The sequence below is a fragment of the Anas platyrhynchos genome, chromosome 4, assembly GCF_047663525.1.
Source record: "Anas platyrhynchos isolate ZD024472 breed Pekin duck chromosome 4, IASCAAS_PekinDuck_T2T, whole genome shotgun sequence".
Lineage (NCBI taxonomy): Eukaryota > Metazoa > Chordata > Aves > Anseriformes > Anatidae > Anas > Anas platyrhynchos.
In genome coordinates, this window is record NC_092590.1 from 36,256,865 (window position 1) to 36,280,000 (window position 23,136).

The following is a 23,136-nucleotide window of genomic DNA, read 5'->3' on the forward strand; positions in this document are numbered from 1 at the left end:
AAGTTCAACGAGGCTGTTAGCCCAAATGCTTTGTTTTACTTTCCTATTTTTATATAATGCCAGTATAACATCGTGCCTAACTTCCTACGCTCTTAAGTTTTCAGTGCTTCTGTATCGTATTATTATATAACCAATTTTACGGGGCCTGTTACTATTTATTGTGCCTAAGCACAAAACATAATTGCCCTCTTAAAATACGTTTCTGAACTGACTTGTTAATTTCCACGAACTTTATTTGCTCTGAGTTACTTGATTACCAGTGTTTGTTTAGAATGAGCAACCTTTCAGTAAAACTCCAGTGCAAAGGCAGGATATTCTGAGCTCAGTGTAATGAGGTTGCACTTGAATGTTTTCTACAGTATTGCGGCAGCATTTCAAAAGTATGACACGTTACCGATAAATATTCTTGTATCGCATTTTAAGCACAGGGATGTCTCTTGATTTTTAAAATACCTGCTTATTATTAAACATGGTAATAATTTCTTTATGAAGTGAAAATAACTCACTGGAAGACATAGTGGTTTTCTGCTTGTCTGCAGACGATACCTTGTGTGTTAAGCACCAGTTCAGTTCTTTGTTCCTATTGAGCAAATTGCTCTTGTCTGTATTAAAAATGGCCTCAGTGGGTCTGAAGGCTGGGATTATCAAATCCTATCAAGGAATAAATCTGTTTTTATCAAGGAATAAATCTGTTTTGAAAAAGAACACTGAAATTCTTTGAACTAGAATTTAGTATGAATGATTAGTTAGAAGTGTGATTTTATGTGGTATCATAAATGAAATTTAACTTTTTTTTTTGGTCCTGAAACATTTTTGAAATGATTTCAAGTATGAAATAGCTCTTAAAATTTTGATATGCTTGCTCTTTGCATAGTATTTCTTAGAACACGGAATGGTTGGAAGCATATAAATATAAAATGTAAGGAGAGGTTACTGTATTTCATTCTGTGTCTAAAATCCTCTGCTACATATTGTATTAGCATGAGAAAAGCCTTACATGTCTGCGTTATTCTGCGTTTCTGTTTTCCATGTTTAGCACGTAGGGCGTTCAAGTCTAGTTAGGAATTCCTACCATTTCTGGTACCTGGTTATGGGGCCATTGCCATGCAAGGCATTCAGCTTGCTCGCTTTTTGCCTGGTCTCAAATACTCGGGAGTGGTTGTTTTCCTAAGTGCGAGCAGGCTTTCAGGTTTGGTGGGGCTGTGACTTTAATTCTATACCTGAGAGGTTGCATTTGGGTTCTTACTAAAAGGAGGAGGTGGCTGTGTGAAGTACAGGCTACGTCTCTTGTATTCTAGTTGTGATGCTGCCGCGAGTCTAAAAAAAAATGTATCTTGGTATCTCTTTTCGAGGGGGTGGAAGATGGGGAGTTAAAAACCACATCTGGGTATTTTTCATGTGAGAAATCGCTAAGAACACCCCGCAGCTTTTTTTCTCTGCATGAACACCTCCCGCCCCCCGTTATCGCTGTACCTGGCTGTCGGTGACAAGGGCTGCTCCCGGCTATGCCCCTACAAACCAAAACCAAAAGCCCCGCCGCCGCTGCAGCTCGGAAGGCCCGTTTAACGAACGAGGCTTCACCCGGTGATAAATCGGAGCTCCTTGTATATTTGTCCAAACTCCCGCAAGGCAAATACTGTGACAAGCTCCCGAAGGACAGGGCAGCGCTGCCGATAGCATCGGTGCCGCCGGGATCAGGAAGAAACGGAACGAGTCGGCTGCAGCAAGAAGTTAGATTTTAACGCCCCCCGCTCCCCCCCACCCCGCCAGGACACGAAAACTTCCTTGAAATGCCCCGAGCCGATTTAGAAATATATATTTTTTTTCTTTGGGTTCCGTTGTTAGCACTGATCAGAGACCCCCCCAAAATCGCGGCCCCGTCCCCAAAGTCGCTCTGGGGCAAGGCGCTCTGCCTGGCTGCGGCGCGCCGCGACCGCCGGCTGCGCAAATCCGCGGGGAAAAGGGAAATAAAAATAGAAGGAAAAAAAAACAACGCACCGAACACAACAAGAAACCAACCAACGACTGCTTGTTTAAAAAAAGGATCGACCCTTCGCTCTAAAGCGCGTTAATTATTCAGGGTGGATCTATACCTCGAGTCAAAGGCGAACAGACAGCTCGGGGCAGCCAAGGAAGCTAGCCGTGATTTTTTTTTTTTTTTTTTTTTTGAACAAAATGCAAGAGCTCGAAACTTACTAAATACTGTTAACGATAAAAAATAATAAAATAAGTTAGGAGGAAATTAAGCGAGCCCTCAGTTTCAGGTGTGGGGCTGGCTGTGGTGCAGCCCGCCGGGGCTCCACAGAAAATGGAGGCAGCGCTGAGGGCGCCGGGGCCGTGCCAAGCCGGGGGCTGCCCGGCGCCTCTAGACCGGCTCTTGCCGATTTAATTCTAATTTTTTATATTATTTTAAACGTTCCTCCCGAGGTTCAGACAGAATCTACTTGCCTGAATTTAAGAACCAGTGACGAAAAGTCCAAGTAAAGTTAAAGTAATATTTTTATTACTATTTGCAACAAGTCAGTCGCGGGGCACATAATCTGACCTTGGCACCGAAATACATTTAACATCAGTAAAACTTTTTTAAAGGGCGATTTGTACATATAGTTAAATAATTTTTCACTTGGTGACAACATTCAGGCAAAAGAAGAGAGAATAAGAAAAGGACTATACATTTGTTCGAAAAGGTACCTGTGGGGGTTCGTTCGTTTGGCCGCGGCAAAAGTCCGATCGCTTCTGCCAGTGCCTTGGGAGAAACGCGGCTGGGCTCGGCTCGGCTCGGCTCTTCCCGGCTTGGGGCAGGGGTTGGGCGCCCCGGCCGCAAGTTTTTAAGCGCCGAGCTGCAGGTGGGTGGGGGCGAAGCCCCCCCCGTCCTTCGCCGCCTCTTCCCGAGCCGTGGCTGGCGTGGCGGGGCGAGGAGGCTGCGGGCGCCGCGGTCGTTTGCGGAGGGCGAGCTCGGCGCGGGCGGGTGCGAGCCCTATAGTTTGTCGAGGCTTTTGGGATTGGTGAGGATTTCCCTGGCTAGCCTCCAGGTCTGTTTGGCGGCGCTTTCCAGGGCCGAGTGGGGCTTGCCCTGAAAGAGGTCTAGGTTGGGCAGGAAGTAGTGGGGGCAGCGCCGGCACTGCAGGCAGGAGATGAGCTGCAGGAGGATGCCGTTGAGCCGGTCGCCCAGGCACGCCTCGTCCCAGTCGGTCTCCCGCGGGTGCTTCTCGCACTCGTACAGCAGCAGCGTCTTCATGTGGTAGTTGTTGAGCGGCTGCCCCGGCAGCTCCAGGTGCCGGTCGCGCAGCGTCTTGAGCACCGAGAGGCACTTGTTCCGGCAGCCGCCCATCAGCAGGCGGTTCTCGGCCTCGCCGAACTGCAGCACCCAGGCGTCGCTCTCGGCCGAGCTCTGCTTGCCCGTCAGCGAGTAGCACTCCTTGGAGAGCAGGTTGAAGCCCTCCGCCTTCACCTCCGCCACCCGGTTGGGGCCGGGCCAGGGGATGTGCGGCATGGGCCACTGCGCCGCGCTGCGCGGCCAGATGCCGGTGCACTTGAAGGCGGGCGTGATCTGCACCACGTAGCGCTCCCGGATGCGCAGCTTCACCTCGCTCGTGTCCGCGATCATCTTCACCACGTCCCGGTAGCTGCACTTGTCCACGGCCTGGGCCACCAGCGTCTGGAAGCGGGAGCGGATCTTGCGGGCCGACAGGTAGCCCGAGGCGGTGATGAACTCCACCCAGAGGGACATGCTGCGCTTGCGGCCGTCGCTCAGCTTGAGCACGGCGCAGCCCGGCAGGGAGCCGTCGTCCACGAAGTTGAAGACGCCCATCTGGTTGAGGTAGAGCACCACCTCGAACTCGGTGGGCGAGATCACCTCCAGCCCCTCGTAGCGGGCGTCGATCTCGCTCAGGGAGCTGATGAAGCGCGGCTCCTGCACCTCCACCTCCTTCAGCACGTCCGACACCACCTTGCACACCTCCCGGATGGTCTTGGCGATGGCCGCCTTGCGGGCCTGGCAGCGCTCCGTGTAGTATTTGTTGAGCTGGTACACCAGCTTGGCCTGCGCGGCGATCATGTTGGGGCACAGGTCCGGGCTGTACACCGGGCTCTCGCAGTACGTTGAGGGATCCAATGCTTTAGCGGAGGCTGCAGCTTCGCCGAGGGCACCGGCCGGCTCGCAGCCCCCCACCCCCTCCGGGAAGACGGCGGCAGCGGCGCGCCGCCGAGCGCCCTTAAACGCTCAGGGAGGAGGAGGCGGAGGAGGAGGAAGAGGAGGAGGAGGAGGGTGGCAGCGCTCGGCAGGACGAGGCGCGGAGCGGCGAGCCCCAGCGCTGCCCCGGTGGGGAGGAGGGCGAGCCTCGGGCCGGCGGGACGGGGCGAGCCGGGCGGCGGCGGGGCCGGGGCCGGGGCCGGGGCCGGGAGCGGGGCCGCGGGCAGCCCCCGCCGGCTGCCGGAGCGCCAAGTTGCGGGGGGCGCTGGGGGCACGCTGCCTCCGCGCTCGGCCGCCCACCCCCCCGCGCCGCTGCGCCCCCGCTTCAGCAGTTCATGAAAAAAGCCCGGCCCGGCCAAACTTCCCCGGGAGGCGCAGGAGGTCCCCGCAGAAGAGCCGGTCGGCGGCGAAGTTTCGAGGGAGGAGGAGGAGGAGAAGAATGCGAGCAATGCCCCGAGCGGCGGAGCGAGCCCTCTCCGGCTGCCTCCCTCGCTCCCGCTCTCAGTCCGTGGCACGGCCAGCGACGTGCATGAGTTTGGCCGCCGCTCTCAGCCTGTCAGGGGGTGTTGGTGACTTCCCTTTTCCTGCCGGAGGCGTTGTCTGAGCCCGGCTCTGCGGCTCCCGCTAGCTCTAGGCGCAGACTTGCGCGCTTGGTCTGCGCTCTCCCATTCCTGGCCCGCAGCGCTACGGAGCCCCTTTGGATTTATTAGGGTTGCTTTTTCTCTCGCTTTGCACAGACTTGTGTGTTTTATCCTGAGCGGGAGGGAGGGCGTAGCCGCCGTGCCCGGGGGCGCTTCTCCTCCCCCTCCCCACCCCTGGAAGTGCGCGCCGAGGCTCTCACTTTCTGCGCCTCTCCTCCTCCTCCCTCTCCTCCTCCTCCTCTCTCTCCTCCTCCGGCTGCTGCTCCGCGTGGCGGCGGGGCTCTGTGCCGCCGCGCGCTTCGGTACTTTATGAATGGGGCCGGGGCGGCCGGGGGGCGGGGCCCCGCCTCCTACAATCGCGGCCGAGCTGTCAGCGCCGCGGCCAATCGCGGCGCCGGGCGGGGACGCGGCGGGCGCGGGGGCGCGCACGGGCACACGCGGGACCCGCTCCCGGGGCCGGTGCCCGGAGCCCACGCGTGGCTCGCCGCCGGGGCAAGGGAAAGCTGCGGTGCCGGCCGCTCCCCAGGAGGAGACCCAGCGCCCGTGTGCAGGGAAGGGAAGGGAAGGAAGGGGGAGCGGTGCTTCTCCCGCCGGTGTAACGCACATCTGCCGCTCACGCCGGGCTGCAGCGGTGGAAGTGAGAGCGGCACTGGCCCCGAGTCGCGCACCTTGTTTTACTGCCCTTGGCCGGGGCCGCACTCGTCTTCGTTTCGATAAACCCGGCGCCGAAAAGTTCCGCGCGTCCTCCCGAAGCGGAGAAGCGAGTTGTTTGTAAAGGACACGCTGGTTTTTGGTGCGAGTTCGCATTAACAAGGCTACGGAGCCGGAGAGCCGCGGCTCCGTTATGTCCGCTCCGAAACGGGGCGGGCGAGCTCCGGCGTGGCCCCGGGACAGCAGCGACCCACCAGGCGGTCCCCTTGCCACCCCGAGGTCCCCCTGTCCTCCCGAAGTCCCCCTGCCCCCCGAGGTCCCGGTGCAGCCGATGCGCTCCTCCCGGCCCGGCCGGCGCCTGGCCCCACGTCCTTGCGCTCCTTCCCCTTTCGCCGCGGCCGGCTGAGTTTAATAAAGCCACCAGCGCCGGCTGCTTGCCGCGTGCGTTTAAATTAGAAACACGGCTCGGGCCGGCCGACTGCGCGCTGGGAGAAGTAAGTAGGGGCGAGCCCGGCGGCGGCGGTGCCTCCTCCCCGCGGAGCCGCCCGGTCTCTGCTTTGCAGCCCCCGGTCCCCGGTGTCCCCGGTAGGAGAGGGAGCAGCCCCCGGGGGAGGCCAGGTGCCCTCCTTCTCTCCCTTTCTCCGGATGCCGAGCTCGGCCCGGCTGTCCCGCGGTCCCACGGCAGCCCCGGGGCTGGAGGAGGTTCCTGGGAGCGGGGCAGCGCGGTCCCCTTTCAGGGTCCCCTTTTAGGGTCCCCTTTTGGGGCCGAGCAGAAAGAGCGCGGACCGCTCCCCCCGCCGGTAAAGTGACTGATGGCAGAGCGTCGCCGGCGTCCGGATTTAAAACAATTCATTACCAATTTTCCCGTCTGAGGTTGAAGCTCTAGTAAATAATAAATCAGCTAAACAAAAGCCGACTTTAATTTATTGCCCCGGCGCTAATTAGAAACATCATTTGAGCAATAAACTTAAACACTTGCAGCGACTAACGCAGGGGAAAGCCTTCTCTCCGGCGTCGGGGCGCTTGCGGCCGCGCTGCGTTAAGCCCGGCTCCGTCTGCGGCGGAATTTGCTCTCGCCGGGCTGCATAATCGGAGGGGGACCGGCACCCGAGGAGGCTGTAATTGAAGAGCCCTTGTCACCTCCGCTTTTATGCAGGGAGCCCACGGGCAGCTCGCTGCCCGGGCAGCAGCAGGAGATACTGTATGCCATTAAAAGCACCGCCCGGGCGTGTGTGCGCGCCGCCGAGAGGGAAACTCTCGAGGCTAAAAGCCACTTGAAGCCTTCAGCCCGATTGATCTGTATTCTCTCGTTATAATCCGTCTCATCATACTTGAGTTAATGAGGCAGGGGCGGGGGTGATCTGATGGTCCTTGACAAATTCATTAGGGAGGCTGCGGGACATTTTATTTGACTGTTAAACATCGTGTTTGTTTGGTTTAAGCGGTGCCAACATCAGCATGCCGCTGCCTGGAGCAATAGTGTTTTGTTAGCGAGGGCTTCTGTAAAAAAAGCTCCCGGGAAGGGGACTGGTGTGCAGGGCGCATTTGCTCTCTCCTCGGCTCCTCCTGCCCGCTCCCTCCCTCTCGGCGCCGTGGGGAGCTCGCTCCGGTGTAAACCCACACGTGGAAACGGGGCGCGCAGCTCGCTTCGCTCCCCGCTGCGGAGAGTGGCAGCGAACGGCTGCTAGGAAATGTGCGGAGACATTTTTTTTTTTCCTCCCTCCCCGAGAGAGAATGCTCTGCCTCCGTATTAACCCTTAAACAAACAAACAAAACCACAAAACCAAAAGAAAACTGGAAAACAAATCGGAGTTTTAGCAAGAAGCACCCACGCTTTTTATTGTGTAATCTAGTAGCATACTTGCCATTGCTTGACTAGCCAGCTTGTCAGTGGCATACTTTATACGTTTCAGAGCCTTTTTATTCTAAAAGGTGTATTTTTAAAGTTTCTGTAACAGGTTACAGATACAACTTTTAATATTTAAGTCAAATCAAAGCCTAATGAAATTGACTTGAGACTATTAAGAGGTTTCTGCCAAATCTACCCTTTTTCTCTCCACTCTCCCCTCGCTGAATGGAGACAGAAAAGCGAATGCAGGAACAGGTGCTCCCAAAAGGGATAATAAGTATTTTTATGAATAGCATATGAAATATGTATGTGTACACATACGCTTTGTTTGTGGCAGCTTTGTAGATGAGACCCAGCTAGCGCTCCATTATTTCTTAGTAGCTGGTTTTCTTTCTGTCCTTTCATTTAAGGGAAACAGGTTTGTGGAAAACAGAATAATTAATCTGCTCGTGGAACCTAACATCATCAGATATTTTTTTCCTGGGGATCAGTATTCAAACATTCTCAGCTTTGAGCGCTTTGTAGAACTCTGCTTCCATTTATAGAAGAACAGTATGGGAAAAGAGCTAGTGCCCTTTGCCTGTCATTTTCATACATTCCTGCACTGCTGATGGAGCTTGAACTGCTGCAGGGAATGTATGGATTTGAGAAGAAATGATTCAGTAATGCATGTTGTGTTTCTCCACAGCGAAACCAGGTTAATGGTTACAGTAAATGCTGCTGTGGGTTTGACAGTTAAAATTCTGTTTACATTCAATAGTATGCAGTGTGTACCTTTTCGTTAAAGTCATGCCTTGGTTTTACCATCTGCCGATGTGTTCTAAGGACTCTGTTCATGAAGTTAGCTGATAGCACACGTTGAGGGAGGAAAGATGTTTTCACTTCTGCAGATGTCATTAATGCATCTCATCAGTTCAGAGTATTACATGAATCTACATTTTTTATTTTTTATTTTGCTACGAAGATTGAATGGTATGATAATTAAATCATTTATTCATGTTTCTAAGTTTCCCCTCGCTTTCTTTCTGGACTGGGAAGGGGGAGGGTTTCAACTGCTCCTTTAAGTAGCTTATTTTTCCTTTCCTATTCTGCCTTAAAACGTGGATGTTTTCATATTCTGTTAAACCATGAGCCATCTGAAGTCTTTCACTATTGCTTTTAACCTTGCGTTAATGGTAGTTTCTCTTTTCTCAGGATGCATAGTTGTGACATTTAGCTGTACAATTGTTAAACACTGTTTCATAAGTTTGCCTTCTGTGAGCTGGCAATCAGGAGGGCAGCAGAAAATAACAGTTCTAATGCGTTTATAGTATTTTCTTATTAAAAAACTTCTCCTGGGCCTGTTGATTTGTTTGGATACAGTTGCGGTGGGTGCATGCTATTTCATCCCGCAGAATTAACCATGTTCAGTGTGTTGGCTGGTCATTACTTACTGTAATTGATTAATTGCAGGAATAATATCCATTTTAAAAAGTATGAAAGCATGTAACATGCTGGGATTTTGCCAACTTGATTTCCAATTGAAAGCAATAACATGTGTTTGCTTGGGAAAATTTGAGGTGGGCTACGATGGTTATCTCTTGTACTGTTCTTAAAAATGCTCTCAGGCTAAGCGAGTGCTTCCTTTAAAAATATGAAAATCACGTGGATATTCTAAATAGAGTCAAAGTTCTGGAAATTAAGAAATAAATAGTTCAGAGGTGTTTGGCCATGACTCTTCGCTTTATCAGTAGGTGCCTGATGTTTATTATCTGTGCATATACAGTAAGTAATCATGCCAACAAACAATAACCTACGTGCCTTAATTGGTGAGGTGAATTATTTTAAAGATCAAAAACCTCATGCAGCTAGCTGAAATGAAGGATGTTTATGAATAGTTAGAATTCTCTAACTCTAGTCTTAAAAATTTTCAGTTTCTAGCTCCAGAAGTGAAAGCCTCTTATTTATACTCTTACACTTTTTTAAAAGTACTTCCCCAAGTACCACGTACAGCTGTGTGAAATACTCGACTCCTCACCAGCTACCCTAAAAGTTACAAATTTTAGTGAGCTTCGACAAGTGCAATTTATAAAGGGAAAGGGGGGTGTAGGAGGAGGGGGCAGAGGGGGCTCAATCTTCTCAATAGCACTGCTGACCAGCATGGAATATATTGAGTCTCTCTCTCTTTTTTTGTTTTGTTTTGTTTTTGCCCCCTTCGCTCCCCCACACCCCCCCACGTATTTTAAAATGATTTGGGTTTGACTTTGAATATGGTAGAAAAGGCACGTGAGTTTCACTTAAATGTAATTTATTTATTTATTTTTGTGCTTCCTGTTTGAGCAGTTTTATAATTGTTTCCTTATTCAAATATTTTACAGTTTTAATGCGAAGTTAGAGCTGTCTACTTTTCTGCTCATTGTACTTTATGGTATTAAACTTGTATCCTTTTGAAGTAGTATGTTGGCATAAAAGTAGTGTATTACTAGTTATAAAATCATTGCAGGGGGTTTGTTGCTACTTCTAATGAGAGAATCAAATCATAGCTATTCCTATTTTATATCTTGCTGTGCATATCTTATTTCAGAATAACTTCCCCATGATAATATGCTGCTTTCTTTTTAGTTTTATAATGAATTAGATAAAACCTGCGTGCAAAACAGTTCAATGCACCATCTCCTGGAGCTGGGAAGGGGAGACTGTATTGGTTCAAATAATGTATAGAAGCCATCTGCATAGTTTAATTGAAATAATATTTGGTGATCTAAGGGATGGAAATTGTTCCTTTTCTTTAACCATCTGAAATAAAACTAGGATGTAAAACAGCTGTCTTGGCCTATGGAAATCAAGGTTCTGCCAGTCTGTTTCTTTTCTTCATTTTCTCCTTCTATCTTCCTTTATTATCTTTGGATCCCAAGGAGTCTTTCTTATTTTCTAACTGGTTTTGTCTGCAACAAGGGGCTGGGTTGGTGGGTTTAAATAGACTTTGGATAGAGTGAAAAATCTTTGATCTATGGCTATGACTGCTTCCAAATGATTTGCTTGCTGGGACTGGACACTGTCCATGCCCTTTCACTTCACTATCAGATAGGCACACAAAAAGGACTTGACATGCTACCAGATGCATAGTTAATCATTGCATTAGGTCTGTAAAGGGGTCCATCCAGACTCAATTAGGTCTACCATTTTTAACTAGTGTTTGCTCTGTAGTTTGTTTGGAATGCAATATTAATTCTAGCCGCTGTTCTGCTTATTTAGCAGCGCTTTAACAGACTGCTACACTTTTATTTTCAAGAGGTTTTCTCTGCATTTCTTCTACTTGTATTTTGAATAACTGACTCTTAGGATATAACAGATATTTTTGCAGTAAAATAAGTTATCTGAAGCTTTAATGAAAAAAAAGAAGTGTTTGCCTTTTTGTAATTCATCTGTTTTCCTTTCTCAGTACTGATTTCTAAACATGCAGTTGAAATATGCTAAATGCAGCGACTGCCGCATATTAAGTTAGTGGTCAGAAAAATAGCTTACAAGAGTGTCTCAGGGTTTGCGACAGAATCTTAAACTCCGAAACCCGGACAGCAGAAGTTCTCCTATCATTTATTTACGTAAGAGCTCATTCCTATATCTGGCACTGCATGCTTTTCTGTGAGAAGGATATTCAGGGTGCGGGAGTTCGGAAGGTTCAACTGTAGGGTAAAAAGCATCAGGTAAATTACTGCTCTGAATCTTGCTTGGGGTTTCCAGGAGTAGTTTGTATATTTACACTAAAAGGCGTTAACTGTGTGTGCTGCATAAAGAGCACTGAAAATTCCGAGAATTCACAGGATTTCAAAAAATGTAAGTTTAGTTCATAGAGTTAGCCTGTCCTTTCATGGTATGATGAAGCTCCAGTGTTCAAATTGTATAAATTGTTTTGATCATACCTGCTGTCTGTATCTCCCACTAATGCTTGTATTGAGGATGGTAGGCCTACAGAAGGAGAGGCTCAAAGGGGCATAAAACCATCGTTGGTAGAAACCTGATTTAAAAGAAATGAACACTAATCAGAATATTCAAAAATATTTTTGTTTGTTTTGAAAAAAAATATATATTTTTAAATAAAAAAAAAATTATGGAGCAAGGCATTCAGATGTTAACATTTTTAGTCTGTATATAGTTACTATAGCTATTGCATTCAACTTCAGGAAATAGTTCAGCCTTTACTTTAAATCTGAGATTTCATGCTTTAGTTCTTTGCTCCATGGTTGTCAATATTCTTTAAGGAGGGAAGATGCATTAAAATGTGTCATTTATCATTTGGTTGTGGTCACAGTGATACTCAGATGCTGCTAATGGACTTCCAAGGTACAGGATGTACAAGCGAGTACTGCTCAGAAGTGCCAGTTAGGGCTCTCCAGGGATTTTTAAATTATTTATGCCTACCTGCTGCTCTCAAAGACAGGTGTGCATGTGTGTGCACGTGTATAATGCATTAATGGTTAGTATTCGTGCATATAAATATGCAACAGAGAGTAAGACTAACGCAAGAACCCTTGGGAGGTACAGGCAGGTAGCTTTGCCTCGTCGTCTGTCTTGGAAGTCCATTTTAAGCGGCTTTCGAGTGCCAGCGGACCTACGGAGGGCAATTGCCAAGGGGTACGGGGCAGGTTTCCAGAGCGTGAACTTGAAAGAAAGTGGGACTTGAAATGCCCGGTCATTTGTGAATTTATGTTTTATCTCCCTTCACTTGAAAATTTATGAGGAGAGTGACTTCGGGTGCTTGCGTTGTGTGTTCCAGGGCTTGCCCCCACTGATAACACCCTTGTTGGCGTGAAAGTGCAATGCAAATTATGACAGTTACAACCTTCTGTTTTGTTTAACCTGTCAGTGGATTTCCTGGCTCAGTGCTGAGGGCAATGGTGTGTTCAGCTAGTTCCATATTCACCTAAACTTAAAAGGTCAGGTTTCTACAGGCAAGCCTAGTCAAAGCCTAATTGATGAGGAGGGCAGGGGGACAGAATTTACTGTTCTGTTGGCTAGTTTCATATCGTTAGGTTGTCCTGAAAGCATCAGGCAGTCACAGCCCCTTTCATGTAAGTGCTGACCCTAGACAGGAGCTGACAATCAAAGGAGGCAGCCACAGGAACCAGTGCAAGTAGGCTATTGATTTTTCAGTTAGGTCTAAGTAGTTTGTAGTATGGGTAATGGGTGACAGAGGCAGGTATGTCATTATCAATGAGCTCCAGAACAGTAGCGACAGCCCCCGCTCATATTTCCTTCAGCACTGACAGTATGCATCCAGCAGTGGTCAATAAATCGCCCAACCTTTTCCTGACAAGTGACTTGGAGGTGGGGGTGGGAGTCAAAGAGCTAAACTTCTGTACTTGAACTTGACGGGGATGCGGAGAGACGATGCCAGCATCTGTGTCCGCGGCTGCTTAGGCGAGGAGCCGAGGAGATCGTGGAGAACAAAGCCATGGCAGAGGCCTGGCCAGGAAGCTTGGCTCGCTTTGAGAAAGTAAAAGTTTTTCTCCAGATCGAGTAGAATAGCCTAAAACGTCAGCTTTCTGCCTAAACGGGGTCTGCTGCAGTAGTTAATTTAGGTTACCATGGCAGGGCTTTGTTTTTACTTTAGCGTTGCTCTGCATTTAATCAAGGTTATACTGCCGCGGCAGTGCAACAGTCGTGGTCTGCCGTTCAAAATCCGCTTTTAATTCCTAGTTTCCTCTTCTTAAATTTCATATGTGGAGACTATTTAAAGATGCTGAGGCTTTCTTATAAATCCAAAGTGCTGTCAATACAGTTTCTGTTCTGACTACTGATGCTGTTTTTGGTCGGCGGTGGAGTACCGATACTTTAGGAAGCTGAAAAAAGTTTTTATTACTGGGACTTTAATAGCCGTGTTTTCTGAATTTAGTAGAGCTAGGTCCAAATTTTAGGTGTACACTTCAATAAATTCGGAAGGATACTGAGAGACCTTAAACATAATAATAAGTGTTTGTTGTTGCTGTTTTAGTTTTTAAATATATTTGTATGGAAAATCGGTTAAATGAATTAAAATATCTGAATCTCCTGAAGTTTTCTAGTGTTCTTGCTTTATGTGAGGGATGCAAGTTATCTGCATTTTTCCAGAAGTTGGAATTCAGTCAGGTTTTATGCTGTGCGCAGATGTTAACAAAATAGCATGTGCTTATAATTAAAAAAAATCTTTAAACAAATTGAAATAAAGCAGGAGAGTAAATGTTTTGAAAAACTTCCTTAAAATAACTCATTGCTATGGTATCTTGTTTAACAATGTTTGTAATGTTACACAGAGCGGGAATCTGAGACTGTGTATATCGAATAGCTGCAAAGTATCATACATGACTGAAACTTTTTCATCCGTCTGCAGCAGCCTGAGCCATTTTCTTCGTGGCTGCCTTTTTAACTGCAAGAGCAATGTTGACACAGACCCGAGAAGCGAGGCTGAAATTTATCAGAGGATTAAGAAATCCGTTAATAAATATTTGTATAAGCTACAAACCTGAGTACCTGTATATTAGAAGCAGTTATAAAATTAATTAGGTATAAAAATCTTTTTAGGTACTGTTACATTGCCTAGTGAACAAAGCCTTGGAAGACGGGCTGACTGTCTTCCAGAGGAAATATTTTTCGGTTAGCTGGATAGAGAGGTGTGCCGGGTTGTTTGAGGCCTTAGCTATTCAGTGAGAGTTTTTCCTCTGTCAGTAGCAACTACGTCTCGCAGGGCCTTTTTTTATGTTAAACGAGGTAAAAAGTACGGCTGAGCAGTTCGAGTCTTATCTTTCCTTATAAACAAGTACAGCATCTTTCAGTGCATTTTCAGTGTTGCTGGCATGTTGTGTTATTGCAGAAACGTAAAAAGGAGCTGCAGAAAGGCGACAAATTAAATTTTCATGAAAGAAAACCCTAATCAGCAGTGACAGTGTAAGAGAAAGATGATTGCCACTTGGTCATTGTGGAGAGGCACTTAGGCTTGGTGTCAGTGCTTCTGTTAATGATGACTAATGTCTTTCTTGGAGAAAACGCATGCTCAAACATACTGCTGCAGTCCAGAGAAAGAACTGAGAGATAGGCACTATTAAGGAAAAAGGTTGTGAATCCTAAAGCAAAAGCCCAGGTCTTCAGCTGGAAAGGCTACAGTGTTTCTGCAATGCCAGAAAGCACAGATGTAAAACTGTTCTTGTTCCACTTTTTAAGCAAAAGTATACACACACAAAAAAAAAAAAATATATATATATATATTTACACACACGTGCATACATGCATTATATGCTACCTGGTGTCTGCTGCTTTAATTAAAAAGGAAGGTATAGCTGACACTGGAAGCACTCTAGTCAGAAGTCACGTTTTATTCCTCTTCTGTTAATGAAGCCTGCTTTTGTTAAAGAACAAAACCCGCTGCAATATTTTCTTTGCTAAGCTCTGTGCCTGTGTTCTGAATAAACCTTTCATAGTCAAATGCGAAATGACTCAAAAGACCTTTTCAAATCTTGAAGCTTTGGCTGTTAGGTATATTGGCAAAAAAGAGGTGGCATGTGTCATTTCTTCAGCTTCCCCCAAAGTGAGACCTTTCAGAAGGGCATTTGCAATGCTTGTCATATTTTTTCATATACATCTTATTGGCCTGACAAGTCTAGAGGACCATGAGAAAACAGATGTCATTGCATTCAGACAACACTAATTACTCTGGGATTTTTGCAGCCTCAGTGCCTGCATGTAACTGTCGATTATGACTGTTTATGTGGCCTATCATGGGTACACGCTGCACACTCAGATGGTGCCACCAGGCTTTGTGTTTCCTGTTACCACACAATAAGATGGAAAAATCAGCAACAAGCACCATGCCTTAATGGTAAATGCCTTAGTGTGCTACTTGTATATATTTGAAATACATTTTGTTAAGATCTATATTCGCATTTGTTATTAGATAAAGTCTTTTTCTATTTTAGATCACACTTCACAATAGAAACCAACAGTTATCTCCTCTTTAAACCGGAGCGCTGGTATCTTCTTTGTTAAATTTTCTTAGCAAGTCTGTCATTTCAGAATCTATTCTTCCTGTGCAGCAATAACTGCTGCACGATTTTTAACACAAAGTTCAAGTGGTGGTCACGTCGTGGCCTGACTTTGTATGTTATCTCGAATGTTGGTACGCGTTTCATAAGCAGAACAACCAACGTTAATCACAGATTGGAAAATAAAAGCTCCAATAATGTAACTTCACATGCTGATGAAGCAGAAATAGAAGCAGCTTTATCAAAGATGTATGATGAGATAAAACTGCAGTCTCTGCTGTACAGTTATAGTAATTATGACTAATGAACCGTCCAGTCTGGATGAAATGGCATGCCCACAGGGACTGTGTCCAATCAGTTGTGACTTATGCAAGCTGAACAAAACATTGATGATGTTCCAGATTCAATATTGTAACAGGAAGTGTGGTCTTTGTTTGCAATGTCAGGTTTGTCGAGGTATTTTCAAGCAATTTAGGCATAAACAGTGTTAGTAAATAAAGTCTTAAGAGTTGGGGTTTGCTGAGGTTTTAAATGGGCTTACAGAATTACAATTTGCCGGGGTCAAATATACCTGAATTAAACAAACAAACAATGCATCAGTGGCATGTTCCTGATGCAGTATAGTTCAAAGTGGGTCTGATCTTCTTTCTGAACTATCATTCAAAATGTTACATTTTAATATGCTGAATATAAGGAAAGCATAAGATCCAAAACTTACGATTGTAATCATGTATCTGTTTAGGCTTACTGGGGTAATTTCTTTAAAAAATATTGTTTGAGATCGGACACTACTTTAATTTTTATTTTGAAGCACTCTACACTTTGAAACAGTCTATAATTTGTAAGTAAAAGCATCAGTGTCTGAAAGACAATTTCTTATGGTGGGAAGTTTAATTCATACAGCTGACATAAAATGGATGTCCAGTAGGTTTTAACAATGTATAGGCTAGCAGAGTAATAATTTTAGAACAGCTTTATAAAAACAGTATGTGTAGTTGTAGAAAAAGAAAAAACAAATAACAACGCTGAAAAATAAACCCGATTATAATGGGAACTTCTGAAGTTAATTGCAAGATAACAAGACAGCACAAAGAAAAATGCCTTTTCTAAAAACAAATTTGTGATAAGTTATTAAGGCTCAGTCTGGAAACAATTGTCTATGAGTCGGTTTACTTACGTGCAACTGTTTGAAGGATTTAGCAGTAAAATGATCGACACATTGCAGATGTTAGTGATACATTACAATCAGTTTAGCATTTTGCCTGAACCCCTCTATAAGCTGACAAAGAAAAATTATTTCAAAAAGATGTGGTGGTTAACTGCAAACAAACTGCAAGAGAAGTATGAAAAAAAACCAAAACAACCAAAAACCACAAAAAAACACAAATATAAATCTTAAAATATGTTTAGAACAAAGGTAAAGCATCATTTGACAAAACACCTTTTAGACTGATGTGCTGTTTAAAAACTGTGTGTGTATGGTAGTCAGGAAGATTGAAGTTGTGTTGATTCTTAAAGTCCACCTGACGTGAGTACATTGCCATCAAAGAACCTGGCAATTAAAGTCTCGCTTACCTGACATCTGAGTTCATTACTGTTTTTTTGTATTGCTTAAAAGAAAGGCAAATAGTGATTTGACACGCCTGTGATTTTCCTGAAACATTTTTTCTAAGTAATACGTTTTCTTCCTCCCCCCCCCAGCACTGAAACTCAAAAGCTGACATTTTATTCAGTATGTTTGTTTTTCTTCCGAAATGGAGGAAATCACAAGCATATCTCCAGCGTTTGTCATCCTACATTCTGAACAAACCTCAGAGTACTTTTAGATGTGGATTCAAGTAGATTTTAGGTGAAGATGTCTTTTTTAATCTAGAGCCTTCAGTCGTTTGATTAGAGTCATTAACTAAGTCCATTTGAAAAAATAAATTGCTAGAAATATAAATTAGCTTACCATTTCTGTTATGTAAATGTCCAAAGAGGCCTTCTAAGAATCCTTTGCTGTTGTCTCTTGCAATAAAGCATATTGCGTTAAATCTGGTGAATGTTAACATATTTTATACAATTTGGAATATAATGTTAAGATGAAGAATGTTGATAAATAAACTCTGAAAAATCACTACATTTTGGCTATATTAAATAATTAAAGGTACGATCTTTTGGAGACTGTGGCACTGTTGACTCTCTTCTACAATTTCATTTCAGAATCAATAGGACGCAATGTATTAGACCATTATCTAATTTTACTGCATGGAAGGTTGCATTACTATCACATTTATTTAATGATTATATCAGTATTGTGCTGATTGAGTCAGGACTGAATTTGCTAGCTGCTGTACAAATGTACAAAATTTATTTTCTTTCTTCCAAAGAGTTATTATTTAACAGTAATGGATTTAAGTATGTAAATATTGTGTAAGTTCTATATAAAAATTTTGGAAAAAAAGTGTTTATATGTATTACAATAAAGTATTTACTTTTGAGCTGTGTTTTTTAGGAGGCCTCAGTCCTCCCTTTTTCACATGAAGTCATTGATAATACTCCTGTAAATTTGTGCAGCTGAGCAGCTTTTTGCTTTTTTTGAGATGTCTGTTGTTTTAACTTTGTTCCCTGCTACAGATTTGAACACATTGTTTGTGTCCAGCAAGCTGTACTTGTTCATTAAATATGATCTGGGGTTGTAGATACTCAGTGTGTCTATACATTCTTTAAATTTAAACCAAGGAGTGTTGGATCTCAAGGAATTAATTTTATCTACATGTTGCAGTGTGTATCTGTGTACATACATGAGATACCTTATGCATTCTAATTATATTTGCTGTCTGTCTTTTTATGCAAGAGTTGCTTAGTCTACTTTTACTCCTGTGAGCAACTTTCAAAGTCTTTGGAAAGATAACACTTTCATAGGGAGAGTCAATTGTGTTTCATATGTGATACTGAGGAGCTGGAGTTATATTCAGTGTCATCTGCATAATAGGATAGCAAAATTCAAAGATTGTTTTACTGAAGACTAATTCTCTTATGTAAATTCAAAATCATGTAGATTGCTTACATCTTGAAATTGCTTAGCTATTTTTGGTGTCTTCTTACCTACCACAAATTACGTTGACAATATGTGCTAGAATTTTAGGATTCATTATAAATTCTATTTCTGTACTGGTTTAAATAGATTTTACACTTGTCTTCTGCTCCTTAATCCCACTGTAAAATAGATATTCTGTTGCTTAGGTATCTAATGCTGATCAATTCATGCAATGACCTGCACTCTGAGGAAAAAATGGTTTTCATGGAAAGTACTTTGAAAGAGTCTTTTCCTAAGGAAACCTCTTGACGGATTTCTATTCACTGCTAGCATATGAATACAAAACTGGAATATTGCTTCCACCTATTCTTCAGAATATTCTTCCTGCCTTTTCTTTTTCTCATTTGAATTAAATCAAGGCAAACGATGAATTACCTGCTCAGTGGCCCCCCTTCCCACATCTGTTACGTACAAGGCAGGATGGAAACCTTCAATTTCCCCCAGTTGTACTAGGATTAGTTTCTGCTGTCCCATATTGAAATGTAAACTTGAAATGTGATTTCTCTTTGAGCTGCTGGGAATGTATGCCTCAGTCTCTTAGTGGATAAAAAATGTACATAAACTTTTGACTAAGATACCTTTTGGTTAATGATTTCAGATGTTTTAGTTTTGTGATTTCTCCATGTCAGGGATTCTAAAATTATAACTTTTGCTGATTTTCCCATAGGGTTTTACGTTAGAGTATGCAAGGTGACTGATGCTTATGGATGTAGGAATAAATCGATCTTCATTAGGGAGACAAACTGAGGTAGAAAATTACTCTTCAGTGCAGGACACTTACTTAGCATTCATTGCAAGTGAGCATGACTTTTTCTGGCTTGTAATGACTAGCACAAAATGAAGTTGGTCAGAGCAGCATGTGCTGGCCTACCTTATCTATCCTAAATATATCCCTAATTAGCCTTATGCTTGGGATAGGTAGGAGAAGCTGGTGAAAGTGTGATTGGGTTGGCTTAGTTTAAGATTTTCCCCATAGCAAGGTAGTTTCAGTTGCTCACTTCAGGAAAACTTGCCTTATTTGCAAAGCTCTGGCAATGGGGGGGCACCTTTGAAGGATTAAAGATTTGCCTCCCATTACTCTTGGTCCAGATTCTAATCTTACCTGATCTATATCCACAATAACTCATTTAACTGAATTATATTACATTGTTGGAAAACAAATAGGAGTATAGCAGAGTCAGGAGGAAAGCACTTTCTTATTAAGTCAGTTATTGATATTTTGTCCTCTATACCTGGAATAAGGTAAAAAATCAAAGCTTAACAACAAACAAATACAAATAACAACAACAAAAGAACTCCTCTGTGAACTAATGGTATTAAAAACAAATTTCTCATAAACAATTTCATCTTGAATTGATATACAGGAATTTGATTGACATAAAATTCCAACCATGAATTGATAAATACCAACTGAAGGGATAGTTCAGAAGTTCTTTACTATCTCTGGACTTTAGCACTTTTTTGTTATGTCATAGGTATTTTGTCTTCCATGGGTATCCACCAAGATATTTGCAGAAATTCTGTTGCTCATTGGAGTTTGGATTATAGATGTTTTTGTTGTTCTGCCTCCTGCCTCTCCTTCATTGTTTTTAGGTATTATATTTTTTCTTTGATATTTTTATTTCTCTTTTATGTGAGACAAATCTTAAGATCCTGTGCTCTCTTGTTGCTTGTAGGTAAGTGTTATTTTGCTTTTTTTGCCACCCTAAACTAATCTAGTAAATATCACTTCCTCTGTGTAACGTTAATCTTTCAGAAGTTTGTTCTGTACTGGAGAAAATAAATAATTAGAGATAGGTAAGAGGTGAATGATGTGTAGGTGTAAATATTCTGTAGATTAAAACATGCTGCATGGCTACTCTAGGTCTCTTTTGAGGTAGTCATGAAAACTTAAATTGTGTGCCTCGTATATTTAAGGCCAGCGCGCCTATATGATTTTATTAATGTGCTATAAATCTTATATTCACGAGTGGTGTTTACTACTGTGCAGTATATTTAAAAGAAAATTTATGCCTCACTGCAGAAGGAAGGTAGGCTAGTGAAAAAATACAAGGGTGGATCTTAAACATTTATCCAAATCTGACAAGTATTTGCAAAGAATTTATTCCTGTAAATTTCTGCCGAGAGTAAATGATACGTACTCTAGCCTTGGTTTTAATAAAATCCTTTCAATATTTATTTATGCATGCACAGGTGAAATAAAGGCATGTCTTTTGTCACTGTCTGTATACAAGAACCTTGTGAGTGTTCTTTTTGGATCTTGGGATGAGCTTTTAATCCTGTTTTAAAGTGGGTCATTCTTCACTTGGGTGTTGTACCTTAAAGACCTTGCTGGCCCCTCTTCTGCAGGAATAGTAATTTTCTCAGTAAGGCACATCTTGTCTGTCTTTGACCATATGCATCTTTCACTACATACCCCTTTCCTTATGGACCCATCTGCATTCCTTAATCAAAATGGATGGGTTCTTACACTAACTCAAAGTGTAAATTAGGGTAAGTCACAGAAACTCAAGACAGCTCCCTTCCTACTTACAAGACTGGTTTTATCTACTTACTTGTGTTTCCCCCTTTACAGCACCTAGGAAAACTCTCTCTATGGTCCTTAGGGAATGGCAGGAAGTTATTGTAGATGTGATTCACACCAGTAGTGAAACTGCCTGCTTAAAAGTTACTTGCCTAGTGCTGTTGAAAGGACAGTGGTTATTTCACCAAGGAAACATTTTTTATTTGTATGGGGACATTGTAGATTGCGCAGAAAAATATAGTTAATGTACCATGCATAACCTGCTATGGCCCTTAAACTTGCACTTCAACCTTGCAGCAGTTAAAATATTAGGCGGCAATACAAAACAGATATTCTGGATGCTTGCTAAAAGTTTTGTTAGACTCTTTGTGCTTCTACACTCTTCATAATTAAAATCAAGTTCTAATGCCATTTAAAAAGAAAGCACATGTACTTTATTGGACAAGTTTTCACTTCAATATGTGAATATACCTATCACTTCAAAAGCATTCATCATGTTGGAGAAGTGCATAGAATAATTAAAGAAAAAAATCTGGAATGTATGAATTTTTTACATCCTGAGATACTTTTCACCAGACTTACCCCTGCAGATATGTGGTTACATAAATACTTGCTTAATGTGCAGTGTTAAATTCTGTCTGTAATTGTAAGTGTGAATGTTTAGGCAATCTAAGTAGCCTCAGTAACAGGAGGTCGGTGGCATAGTCTTCTGTCCTTCCTTCAGTCTTCAGAAACTTCTTAAAGGAAGAATGGGTCTTTTGCCATGTCCTGTCAGTAAGGAAAGTTTCTATAACTAGGGATAGAGAAACACATGGGAGATTATACAATCTAGGCCATTTAGGGTTCCTGTTTTGTTCGTGTGGTATCGTGTACGGGGGTAGACAGTAAAATTCAACTTAACTACATACTGCCTTGAGTAACTTGCCACAAGCTAGATTTGATTGAATTGAAAAGAATCATCCATGCCTTACAAATGATTAGTTTTCAGCTGGCAAAGCTCCCTGAAATAGTTTTCTGTATAACCTGGGTTTTGTGCTAGTGCAAGGTATGTTTGATACAGCAAATGTTTGACCAGGGATTGTGGTTCTTCAGCAGCCTGGATTTATGGTGGCTTAAGTAGCTGTGATAACGATGCTCACAGTTTGCTTTTGCACACCCTCTGAATTGTAGGAAGAGGTACAGGTTTTTAACCCTGAAAGATACCTTTTTCCTCCCAGGCATTATGTTGACAAGAGGTTTTGGGTATCAAAAATGTTTTTTATACTGACTTGTGTTACAAACTACAGTGGGGGTCTTTCGTGTTTCAATGTAGTCTCCACTGTTTTTCTGCATGCCTGGTAGCCTTTCTGAGTATCCTTAGTTATTAAAAGATTCTTCTTCTCCTGACCCCTGTGACACAAGCTTTCGACCCCTGCCGTGTTTTGGTCATACGTTCTGTCACCCTTTGGATACTCTGGAGGACATGGAGGAGAACTGAGGCATGCACTAATGTGCCCTCGTATCCTTGTTTACAAATTTATTATGCTCCTGGGAGAACAATGCCTTGATGTATGCTATTATCTTGCAACCATCTTAACTCAATCCAGCCTCTTGGATAAAATAGATATGAAATATAAGATAAATATGAAATATATGATATGAAATATATGATATGAAATATAGGATAAAATAGATATGAAAGCATTTCTTTACAACATTTAAAATACAGTTATGTACATGTATAAAACATAGAGGTGAAGAAATAAAATAAAAGGTCCTGCTTGCACAAAGATTAAATCTGGAAGGCTCTCTCTTGTGGTGAGAAAGTCTCTTGATGGACTTCAACTCTGAGATATGGGTATGCAAAAAGGGAGAATCATTGCTAGGTAGACACATGTCAGGAAGTCATCTATAGCAATTCAGCTGGATCCATAGAAAGATACCTTTTGCATTCAAGAAATGACTTCCAGTGACCTGGAGCAATCTGTGGCATGCAGTAAAGTGGTGGGAAGCACACTTGGTCCCCCAGCATTCCTAAGTAAGTTCCACAGCTGGATTCAGTGGACACTGGAGTGAATTCTACCAAGCTGGATTGCTAGTATAGTATGCATATGTATACAACACATGATTGATATAATATTTTCTGTAAATGTCGTCTGTGATTTAATAGTATGACTAAAGAACACATGATTTACTAAAATAATAGTTCAGTTTAATTGTGTATCAGGTA

The 23,136-nt window shown here is 43.5% G+C and overlaps 2 protein-coding genes across 5 annotated transcripts in view; one reads left to right on the forward strand and one right to left on the reverse strand.

The window, feature by feature from the left end:
* LRBA (LPS responsive beige-like anchor protein) overlaps positions 1-23,136 on the forward strand; it is a 391,064-nt gene that overhangs the window by 212,158 nt on the left and 155,770 nt on the right. The gene's annotated exons all lie outside the window — the stretch shown is intronic.
* On the reverse strand, positions 2,840-6,839 carry MAB21L2 (mab-21 like 2). The gene has a single exon (XM_027456669.3). It carries the CDS (start codon positions 4,055-4,057, stop codon positions 2,978-2,980), a length of 1,080 nt encoding a protein of 359 aa, XP_027312470.1. The 5' UTR covers positions 4,058-6,839; the 3' UTR covers positions 2,840-2,977.